Here is a 12,088-nt window from a genome sequence, read left to right as displayed (position 1 = left end):
GCCTTCCTAACCATCCCCCTACATCCCCGAGCAACTGCAGAATAGTCCTCCTTAGTGATGACCCCTCCTTTCCATTGGGAGTAAGCCTCCTTTTTGGCAAGGAGACATTCCCGGATGTTTTTAGTGAGCCATGGAGGCTTATATGCTCTCCTGCCCCCTTTGACCCTCCTGGGGATTACCTTCCTCTGGGCTTGGAGGATCGTCTCCTTAAGGAGCGACCACTCCCCTTGGACCCCTGGCTCCCCTCCCCTCTGAGTCTTCAGCGCTTCTCCAACTATCCTCCTTAGCTCGTTGAAGTTCGCCCTCCTAAAATCTAGGGCCACCACCTGACTGCTTGCAGAGCTTCCACTTAAAAGTATCCTAATCTGTGACAATCCCATAAACAAGCAGGAGCGGGGAAATATTAAGGGAAAACTTTTTGTTGAAAGACGTGTTCTAAACAAGGATGTAGATTTTCAGGATTTCTGGTCTTTTAGATTAATGTTGTTCTCCCCTTCAGAAACTAAGTCCTGTAGGTCCAGTGTCAAGTAAAGCTGAGCAAACTGTTCAATACTTTCCAGATTGTACATCTACAGGCTTCATATTTTCTAAACACAAATTAAACCTGTTAAAAGTTCCATACACAACTTGAGTCTTCAATAGTGTCCTTATTTGCCTGTTTTATCTTACAATCACACACACACAAACCTCATTCATTAGAAACTCAGGGGACCAAAAAAGAATGACTTCAAAATAAATGGGTACAAAATAAATGTACCCATAGTAGTTTGTATGTATATATGCAAATGACTGTGGTATTTACAGACTTAGTTGTGCAGGTGGCCATGTTAGTTTTAAATAGAATGTTAACAGAAAAACCCAGTTGTATAATCACTGTGTTAGTTCAATCTTTTTATAAGCTACTCTAAATTTCAGCATACACATTTTTGAAAAATACTTCTATATAAATTTGTACATAATGCAAGCAATGTAAGATATTAGCTCAAAGCCAAAAAGCCTTGTTATTTAAAATGTGGTTTATGGGGCTGGGGCCCAGCAAAGTCGTTTCAAGCCATGGTGACCCCAGACCCCAGTACTCGTCAGTATGCGTGTGTACTCTAGATACTGCCCCCCCTCCAAGGATCCATGTGCTAAGCAGTCCTCCACTTGTGACTGTGTTCACAAGTCCTGGGTCCCTCCAAAAATGTATATGTGGACAAGGCATGTGGCTACCTGGTCCAGCTCTACCCTACGGAGGGCAGGGCCACACTGGTCACATGCAATGGGCCAAGAGAGGAAGCAACAGAGCCTCTCATCTACATAAATGTTTGGTGATGTTTGTTGGACAGGCTGACAAAGAAATAGAAATAACTGGAAATGAGGAAAAAAGGAACTGCTCAGCTGTAGGAATGAAGAGGAAGTTGAAATGTAGTTGATGTATTGGTTCAGTGAGCGAAAGAATCGGCAGTGAGTGGGACAGAACACGATGGGCACTATGTCTTCTTCAAGTGGGCTGTACTAACCTACCTTTATGGTGGGTTCTCACTGGCATATTTAGTAAGTACAGACCCTGACCTTGTGCTGGGTGTTCTTTATAGTTGGTTTTCATAACTGAGCATACGCTGCTTCTGGCAGCAGTTTAATGATAGATAAAGTATTTAATGAGATTTTCCTGGTTCCAGAAACTATAAAAGGACTTCAAATTTTAAAACAATGAGGTTTTCCTGTTCCAAGGGACCAGAAAAGTACCGTGAATTTCAAAGTACCCATATTTTGAATTGCCTGTATCCTAAAGCATACAAAAAGCTATCCTTTCAGTTGGGGAACAAAAATAGTTTCAAAATATCCAAGACTTCAAAATATCAGGTAGCAAAATTAACAAGGTTTTATTGTGTGCATGCACACACCATTTCTCAAAACATGGCCCTGTGTGAGTATGTGTGAGATTTTTTCACTCTCTTTAATCAAAACTTGTGACAAGTTAGAGTTGATCACAGAATTGCTAATACAGATGTAATACTATACAAACTCATATCTATCACTAAAATCCCAATTTTTCCAAATACTTTGAGAACTCTAAATCAGAAACTAATCATTCTGTTGCCCCTGCCACTGAAAACGAACAACAACTCTTAAAACATCCAGTTTCTTCTAAGTCAGAATTATCCAATTTTTGAGTGGCTGGAGGCTGCATGACTTCCTGGGCCACAGACCTGGGCCCCCTATTGCACTGTGCAGTTCTCACTGCTGTGCCCCACCACATGCCAGGCTGCACTGATGCGCTGCAGGGGGCCTTGCACACCTGGGGCCTCAGACTCCCTTGGCCCTGTAGATCACCCAGCCCCCAACTTACTTTTTACAGTGAATGGTAGGGTGTTTTCTACTTGGTTCTCCAATTAAGATCCAATATTCCACTTCTTGCTGTGAAAGATGACCTCTGTTGGGCAGAAGATGTAATCCTAGTAAGACTCGCATGCATTGCAAAGAAAAAGAATATATTAACAATGCTACCGATTTTTAGGATATTCTAAATTTAAAACTATCGTTTGTCTCTACCACATGAATAGCTGACTACTGAACTATTAAATATTGCACTAGCATTAAAAGCAAGCTAAGAGAGATTACCCAAGTCACTTTTTATCACTATAACAGAAACAAATATGGGGGTTGATTTCTGATTCAGTCTCTTGCTGAAGTGGTCAACAGGGGTTGAAAATACTATAAAAATGATTACCCTTTTCCTCAGACAAAAGGGGCACCTTTCCCTCCGACTTTCCTTTCACTAAAAGTTGGGTCTGACTGCCTCAAAAAGGGGTTTGTAATGTGATCATAATATAGGGTATGGTGTGTGATGAAGAGTGATGAAGAAGTAAGATTCCAGAAACCGGAAAAAACCTTCTTCCCCAACGTTGCCTTCTAAGTGACCCCAAACTACCTATTTTCCTGCTTGTAAGGCATACATTCCAGCAGAAAGTTATTACTTTCCAATAGCTGTTCAACTGCCTACATTAAACAAACTGGCGGCTTCAGTGAGTCTCTACTAGTCATATTTTTATATATGTAAACATAAATAAAATGTATAATCAGACTAACATCAAATCAAAAATTTGCCAGCAGCCTTCACAAACAAACCAAAGTCTACACTACCTTTTCAGAATCATTCTATCTGTGGCAAAGCTCCAGAAGACTGGTGGACTAGGGAAGCTTGTCCCATCACCTGCCTGTGCAGTATGCATTTTAAAGAGAAGATAAAGTACCTCAGTTTCCAAAATTACTACCCAAAGAACAGGTATTTGATGACATTTATTTGTCACAACTAGCAATGTATTTACTGACAAAATATCCCTCTAAAGTAGGGAAGTTCTGTTTTCAATTTACAGGTTGGGAACTAAGGCACAGGGTACATTAAGTGACTTACCTAACATCACACAGGAAGTCTGTGGTTGAGCTTGGAACTGAACCCAGGTCTCCCGAGTCCAAGTCCAGCAACCTAAGATCACACAGGAAGTCTGTGGTTTACCTGGAAACTGAACCCAGGTCACCCAAACCCAGTCTAGCAGCTCTCACACTAGTGATGGGATTTTTATAAAAAATTCCACCTCACAACTATAAGGCAAGAATAACTGGACATGAATTGTGGCAGACTACCAAGAGTAGTCCTATTAAATAATTAGTTGCTCAGTTTCTACCACCTTTACAGATAAGGTCAGTAGAGACCAGAATGGTCACCTAGTCTGACCTCTAGTCTAGTATGGAAGTCAAGGGACTTCCTCAAATTAAATAGTGTTTTAAGGAAAAAGCTGTCAATCTTAATTTAAAAAATGGCAGTGATTGAAAAGTCTACCTCACATCTTGTTATGTTGTGCCAAAAGTTGATTTCCCCTTCCTTTTATATGCCTTACTTTTCATTTGGGTTTATCTTGCTTCCAACCATTCAGTCATAGTATACTTTAGACTGAAGACCCAATAATCAACATATTTTTTTGCCCTTGCAAGATATGTATAGCTCATGAACAGGTCATTCTTTAACATTTCTTTGATCTAAGCGGAGTAGGTTGAACTTCCTGAATTTAAATATATAAAGCACTTTCTTCAAACCTTTAATCTTGGGTGGCAGTTCTCCAAGTCCTCTCCAATTTATCAAGAAAGGCACTGACACCAAAAAGGAGACCATATTCCACTAGAAGTCACACTAACGACAGAAAATATTAACATATAACCTCCCTATGCCACATTCAATTGTTTACATAACCCAGGATTTCAACAGCAGTTTTGGTCACATGAGAAAACTCATGTTCAGTCAATTATCAACTGTTACCCCCACCACCACTCAAGTTCTTTTCAGAGTTCTCAATCCTCCAAGCATGGCATATATTCTTTGCCCTTAGATGCAGGACTTTGGATTTTAATACTACAAAATATATAGTTTGCTTGGCAGTTTACTAAGTAATCTGGACTGCTCTGCAGCAAGTGGCCTAGCCTTCTTTATTTAATACAGAGTTAAGGGGGAAGCAACAGCTGCAAACTACATCAGCAATGATTTTTCTTTCTTCCAGATCTTTAATAAAAAAAGTGATTAAATACCACTGAGCCAAGAACCTGCACCTGAAAAACCCAAGTAATAAAAAGCCACCTACGTGATATTGATCTTCAGTTACATTAAGGCCTGCCAACCAGCTTCATCCATTTAATGAATACCATGAACATAAGTTAACTAGTCCCAAATTAAAATACTGCACAATAAGAAGCCAAATCCCTTAGAGCACTGGTTATCAACTGGGACTCTACAAGCACCTGCCAGGGGTGCTACAGCACCAGCACCACCACAGGATGAAACTGCCCTGCCTGCTTCTGTTTTCAGGAAGTACATAAGAGACAAACTGTGGCTGCAGCAGAAAAGCATACCAACCTATATTAAATTATGCTGGCAGGCACAGCCCTTCTGCTTCAGCTATTCCCGGTTCAGCTCAAACGTGCCTCCTGGAGATGTGCAGGACAGTTCTACCAAGTGGTATCAGCAGCAGTCAACTCCAAGCTGATACCGCATGCAGAGCCAAAGCAAGAAGGGCTGCAACAGAAACAGAGCACCTGCCTACATAATTTAATATACCTAGTGCATGCACCTTTCTACTGCAGCTGCTTCTCAGTTAGAATCCCACATGTCACCTGGAAACAGAGGCATACAGGACATTTCCATCTGCCCCGCACACATTTCCCGGAGACACCATGAAGTGTCTGACCAGAAAGGGCTGTGGCAAAAATATGTGCTCCTGCCACAACTGCTTCCTGATCCAGCTATGCAGAAGGCTTGGTGCAGTCCCACCTGGCCGCAGCAGCAGTCACTGCACTCCGGCACCCCATTGGCCAGCCCTCCTCCCCTCTCCAAGGCCTCGTGTATCATTTTGCCTACCAAGGCCTTTCCCACCCCTACAGCCCTACCCATGTGTAAGTATGCAGACCAGAACCTTTTGCCTGCTGGCCAGATGTCCCCAGTCTATCCCTTACAGCCCCACCACTCAATATTAATAACATATTCGTTAATAATAGAATGTTAATGTTTATAATATCTATAACAGATATAAAATCATTTCTTTAAATAGGGTGCCACTAGATTCTGAAAAGTCTTGGAGGGGTAGATTGACTCTAAACAGGTTGAGAACAACTACCTTAGAGAAACTGAAACCACATGCCAGACTTGTCCAACTATGTCTTTTTGGAAGAGATTAGGAGGATAACATAATTAATGCCAAACTAGAAAACAGATCTTGTAATTAGCTGTATTGGCAGTTCCATTATGTTTTCCAATGTTTTGTTTATCCTTTTTAATAGTAGCACATTAGCTGTTTGAAATTTATGCAGTGTTCTAACACTTACTAAAAAGTCTAAATTAACTACACATAAAAGCTCTTCAGGCAGCTCATTTAGGATTCCTAGGCACAAGTTATTCAAACCTGCTGAACTAAAAAAGCCTAGCTTTAGCATCCATTTATATTCTTGAATTACTACTGGAAAAGACCATCCTGCGATGCAGTTATATTATGCAGCTTCCTCTAAATTACAGAACAAATATATTCAATACACCTATTATCAATAATTTCTTTAGTAATATCTTTAGTCCTTTTTGTAATGGACTGCTACCACTCTGTGCCTAGTATACTAAAACATTTCTTTATTTTTCTTCACTTCACTGGAAGTATATTTTTCTTTGTGCCTTTTCACTTCTCTTATCAATCAGAAAATTGGTATTTATTACCAGGGTTTCCTCTGATAAAAAATCCCCAATTTTTGGATTAAAAAAAGTAACCCCAAATCCACATTTTTCCCTGATTAAAACAAAACCGCTATATGGTTGAGTTGAAAGCTTGAAACACCACTATATGGTGTTTCATTTTAATCAGTCACAGAAAAATATGGATTTTGGGTTACTTTTTTTAATCCAAAAAGTAAGGATTTTTTTTAAATCAGAGAAAACCAGGATCCCTGTTTATTACTATCAACTCCCCTGTCTCATGCTTGTTTTAAATCACTGCTCCCCACTAAAGTCACGCTCCTCACCCCCACCTTCTTTCTAGATTTAGGGGGGTGGTTTAGGGAGATCTGTGCAAAAAAACACTCAGCAAGGTACACATGGCTACAGCACATGTTGCCTGAAACTGGAGCCTGGTCAGCCACAGCCATGCTCTGCATGCCTGGCTCACCGCCACTGCAGCCCTGGGAGGCCCCCAGAACCCCAGGTAAAGCTGCTAGAGCCAATCCAGGTGCTGGCTCCAGCCTCCCCTACCCCACCACACACCAGATACGAGCTGAGGCTAGTTGTCCACAGAGAAATGCACATTCCTGCTCAAGGGGATGCATCCATAAAGTGTTTCTACATAGTTTCAAAATATTCTTGCATGTTTCTATTTAAATTCTCCCAAAGGATTTGTCTCATTTGTATTCACTTGAGCCAAAGTGTATGTAGAAATATGTACTAACATTTACTGGCTTGGGTACTTTTTTGTGTGAACATAAATGCAATCAAGGTATTAACACTTGTTAGCTTACCATTTCCAAAGCGCACTGAAACGCAATTTAAGAAAGTGATATTACCTTACAATTAACATTTTGGTAGATGATTCTCAGCAAGCATAATTACCAAATTCTTACCTGTATGCTTTACTAGCTTTTACCGGGGTGGCTTCAAATCCAATAGGACAAAAATAATGATTTTGGCAATGATAGATGTAGGCCATCGATTCATCTTTCAATCCATGTGTTAACTTTGCCAAGGCCCCTGAAGCTACAAAGAAAAGTCTGATCATCCAAAGTGTTTTTGCTCTTGCATTCAGTGTTAAGCAGATGAGAACTTACCTGCCAGCCTTTTTTAATTTTTACATCACATAAGCAGCAGCATATTGTATGGTAAAAGTTTGCAATCTGAACATGTAATTGCTGATTTGTGCCTTTCAGATTCTATCCCATACATCAGTGATAGCCTAAAACACTAAATCTGTATCTCTAGAAACAGTGCATAATTGAAACGTGTATCATTTGAATGAGAAGTCAGATACAAATAATTCATCTTACAAATAACAACTGACAGAACTAATCAAAACATCTTTAAAAAATATCCTAAGGTTGACAATCCAGGAAATCATTCAGAACAGAATTGACAGTAACACTACAGCCATATCATTTGGTCAGAATTCAGAAGATAAAGAAAGTTCAAGCTTTCAACTCAACAATTTGTTTGAGGGTTAGGAAGTTGATAATTACTGAAGTATTAATTCACCAAGTTATTAAATAGGTATGATGCATATACTGAAAGTATTTCAAGCACTGACTATGATAGTGCTCAAGTGAAGTATCTGTGATGGTCCAGAAATTATACTTGAAGCAAGGATTGCTAAGGGCATCTTTTTATTGAATAGATGAATATTAACCCAATAGCATAGTAAGGTTAGAGTTAGAAAAGCTTTCAAATGTAAGACCTTGTTCATGTAACAAGCACTGACTGATCAATTTCTAACGAGAAAATTGCTTAATTTGATCTCAAGACTAAAAAAATATTTGGGGGGGGACACCAAATAACTAACAAATACATTCATTTATTATTTTTAAGTTGTAATTTCAGAATTACAACTTTTGCAGAAAGAATACCGAAATGCTAAAATATACCAGAACAGAACACAGTGTTACAATAAATATACATCTTAGGGATTAGCAAAATAAGATGGAAAGCCAAAGGTCTCTATGTACCTTTGGAACACTGCTTTTTCATAACCATGTCTTGAAGTATGTTATTTTGGTAAAGAAGAGAAAGAACATTAAGGCAGGCAGGAAAAAGGAAAATGTATGTAGTTCAGACTCATTTGGTAGTATTCCTGTAATGTAGGTTGAGAGTTTACTTAATTCTAAGTTGTTCTTCTGCACTTCCTGTTCTATTGCATTTTACAGCTCTAATAAGTCTTCCTTATTTATAGATTGTAAAAGTAGTGTTTTTAGGATTGCTTACTTACCCGTTTCTCCAGCTGTCTTGTTTTTCCCATGAGGTTTATATAGAACATAGGAATATCCTTTTATATGGAAGTGATCATTAATTTGTCTAAACCATCTGAAAAAAAATTTTATTTTATGGATTTCAATAACTAAAGAACTAATCTGCTTCAATATTTACTGTTTCTTATCAATATTTATAGCATACCATCTTCCACCTTTTTCACTCTTGGCAATTTAGATGCAAGCTCTTTGGAACAAGAGCAGTTCTTTAGGGCTGCTTACAAACATAAAAAAAAACCATAACAGCACTTTAGTTTAACTCATTCCCATGCTGAGCCCCATGTGTGCCCAGAAGAGGCTGTGCCTTAGTTGCACCTGGCTCCCACAACGTCTGTAAAGATTGGGTGCTTTAGTGGGGCTTTTATCTAAAAGCTGATTGAATCAGCTTTAGCTAAAAATGCCAAAAAGCCTGCTGAAGCACCTGATCTATACAGATGATGCACAGCTAGGTCAAAGCAACATGCTGCTTTTTCTGGTAAAGTGCATTGTTTTGGTTTCTTTTTTAACATCGCAAGCAGCCTAGGTGTTTATAACGTACCTAGTATAAGGGTCATCTATCTCAGTTAGGGCTGTTGTGCTATCCAACTACAAATGAATAATAATTCCTCACATTGGAGCATTTTCACCTTAGTCTTGCTTATTCTGATCAACAACATAATGAACAAACAGCTAAATCCACAATGGGACATGGGCACTGCAACATTCAGCACCATTGCATCTAACTTTGGATGCCTGGCTTTTGTAGCAGTATCCACAAACCCAAGACATTTTAGAACAGCAATTCAGAACCCATAAATTAGGAAGCCACCTAAAACAGCAATACAAAATTCTGCAGACAGGATTTTGTCTCAAATCTAACCCGTTCCTCAGGCTCAAGTGTCTTTCTCTGGGCTTCAGGGAAACGTGTCTTGCCTCTGAATGCTGAAGTTCAGTGGCTGAAATTTTTCCATCAACAGCAGCATACAAGTAATACAGCAGCCCAGTAGCAATGGCACTCAACCAAGATGTGGAAGGCCTAGATCTAACAAAGCCAACTGTCTGCCAGGACAGGGTCCTGACCACCAAGATTCAGGCTTTCTTTGCCCAGGTTGGCTCTTACCCTCCCCTGTATGCAAAATAAGACAGTTTCAAACAATAGTTAATGATTTGTTGGGCAAAAGAGAGACTCCAAACATGAACATGACTCTTTAGTCTACAAGTTAGGGCATGTGAGAAAAGCCCTGGGTTCCAATCTCTGTACCAAGGATAGTCACATCCTTTAAACTACTATTGGATAAAATACAGAAACAGTCCTTGGAAAAGGAGCCTATCACCAAGCAGTTATGCTATTCACAGAAGGTAGAAGATGTAGGCAAGTACCGTATATTGGGATGAGTACTCTAAACATGCCTATATTTCTGCTGCCTTAAACCGTTGATCTTAAACTGCAAAGACTGAGACAGCTACAGAGTTAGAAAGTATCTGACCAATGGTTTTAAAGATTACTGTTCTGGAGTAATGTGTCTAGCATGTGGGGAGGTGCCACTTTGGTGCTTGAGTTCCTTTGTGGCCCTACCTCAAAAAGTTCATGAATTTGCTATGTGTTAACCAGAAAACAGCCATGCAAGATCTCGTTCCATTCCTCAACAAGTCTGTACATAGACCTATCATAGCATCCGAGTCCTTTTTACTTTTTTTAGTGAATGGACGTGGCAAACTAAAACAAAGGTTGATGTGCTTCCTTCAAGAAAGGTGAACCTCTGATAATAAAAATGTTTCCCAGCAGGTTACTATTTGCATACATTGGAAAAGTAACAAACTACTTCCTGTCCTTGGAGTAGAAGGACATGGACAGTGTCAACCTCCTTTACTTGCGGCAGATTAGCTTGTTTAAATTTCTCAGGCACTGTGCCTAGCAGTTATGAGAGAGTTGTTTATCTAATCTTTTCTTAAAACTGAATGAACATGTGTAGACAATGATTTAGATAGGAATGATTCTGCCTTGACTGGGAGTTGGACTCAATGGCTTTCTGAAGTCCCTTCCAGCTCCACTTTTATATAATTCTGCAGGAAATTTTACCTGACTGTGAAGGAAAACAGACCTTTAATCCCCAATGACTAATGCTAGCAATTTGGTACTATACACAAACGTTAGAACAAAAATATATATTTTTTAAAAAGTTATTAAAAAAAAGCCAAACAACTCTGGGTACTATTGCTAAAACCCCTACAGCTTGATCATGAAGAACTCGGAAGCCACAGCTAGCTAAATCATTGCAGGGTTTATAGTCTATCTTATTTACGAGCACATTATTGCCATTTGAGAAGTAAAATTCCAAATGTTTAGTTTTAGAAAGCTATTTTTCCATGCATCAGTGCTTCAAAAAATATAAAATGTTACCTCATTAAAGTTGTATTTCCAGTAAAGGGACCAAATCTAATCTCCTCAAATGGAGGTTGAAAGCCCAATATATGCAAAGCCTCTTCTTGAGTAATAGGTGGCAGGCTGAAAAAGGAAATTATAATGAATTATGCTTAAAACTATTGAGATAATCATTTATATTCCTTGATACAGAAACAGAATAAAGGTGGCTTACTTTCCAGCTCCCAGTGTGCTGTATAAAAAATTCCAGCAAGATACTAAAGACGAAATTCCACAAGAAGTCTTGTACTGTGGTCGGCTAATACAGTACCTAAGGAGACAGTGAACTTTCTTTATTTAAAGATCTGCATCTGGCTGCACTTTCATTTGAGATCATTTATCCAAGTGTCAAGGGCTGTAGGACATGTTTCTCACTTTTTAAAAACAGCATCATCCTTGCATGAATTTTAAAAAAACCTGGCATAAGCAAGTCCAGTCTTATTTCATTTATATTTGAACCAGGACTACATCCTACCTTACAATGACTACACATCATCAAGCTATAAGAAAGTCTGGGTAGATATACATTAATGACCTGATAAGGATTTTTTTTTGTCCTAGTATAACAAGGCCTTAAGACGGTCAGTCTCTGGATCAATACTTCCAATACTGCTATCCCTACTAAATTGCATTTTTGGTATTTTACCAATAAAGATGATTTCATGTCAGTTTCTTTATATTAAGCATGCCACAGAACCAGTTAAGGTTTTATTAGTACAGTGGCTTTATGCCAATTTAACTTCTTGTGCATAGAAAGTTAATTCACATTTTTATGCATGTGATAAATTTTTTTCAAATGGCCCCCAAAATAGAAAAGAAACATAGAAAGTAAGGATAAATGGTACTGGCATGCAGAAACAAGGCTAGTCAATGTCTGGGCACACTAGTGGTTTTATTTGTTTAATAGTACCACATTCACCCACAAACTTATTTAAGTAGGAATGTCTTAATATAGAGAAAGTATCCTGAACACCACAAGGAAAATGACCAACATCTTCATTCAGAAAGTATTTGGTTAGTTCATTGCCTTTGATATGTTAAATGTATCTCAGTACATTTCCACCCAACATAAAAAGTATACAGTAAGATTTAAAAGAGCGGGACCTTCAACATTTACAAACAAATTGGGTACTAGATTAATGCTTTAAAAAAAAAAAAAAAAAAAAAAAA

The 12,088-nt window shown here is 38.7% G+C and overlaps 1 protein-coding gene across 2 annotated transcripts in view; it reads right to left on the bottom strand.

The window, feature by feature from the left end:
- Positions 1 to 12,088, bottom strand: part of BIVM (basic, immunoglobulin-like variable motif containing) — a 38,440-nt gene that overhangs the window by 5,940 nt on the left and 20,412 nt on the right. Inside the window, exons 4-9 of one of the 2 annotated variants that reach the window (XM_019524381.1) lie at positions 11,094 to 11,189; positions 10,898 to 11,002; positions 8,478 to 8,572; positions 7,126 to 7,258; positions 3,398 to 3,469; positions 2,333 to 2,416 (exon numbers count right to left, since the gene is read on the bottom strand). In XM_019524381.1, coding sequence (XP_019379926.1) covers positions 2,333 to 2,416; positions 3,398 to 3,469; positions 7,126 to 7,258; positions 8,478 to 8,572; positions 10,898 to 11,002; positions 11,094 to 11,189 — 585 coding nt within the window. The remainder of the gene's footprint in view (positions 1 to 2,332; positions 2,417 to 3,397; positions 3,470 to 7,125; positions 7,259 to 8,477; positions 8,573 to 10,897; positions 11,003 to 11,093; positions 11,190 to 12,088) is intronic. The other variant, XM_019524382.1, reaches the window with a different exon arrangement.

This window comes from Gavialis gangeticus, unplaced genomic scaffold (assembly GCF_001723915.1).
Source record: "Gavialis gangeticus isolate Ggan-Ray unplaced genomic scaffold, GavGan_comp1, whole genome shotgun sequence".
NCBI lineage: Eukaryota > Metazoa > Chordata > Crocodylia > Gavialidae > Gavialis > Gavialis gangeticus.
Note: the sequence above shows the minus strand (reverse complement) of the source record. Positions and strands in the feature narration are given on the sequence as shown.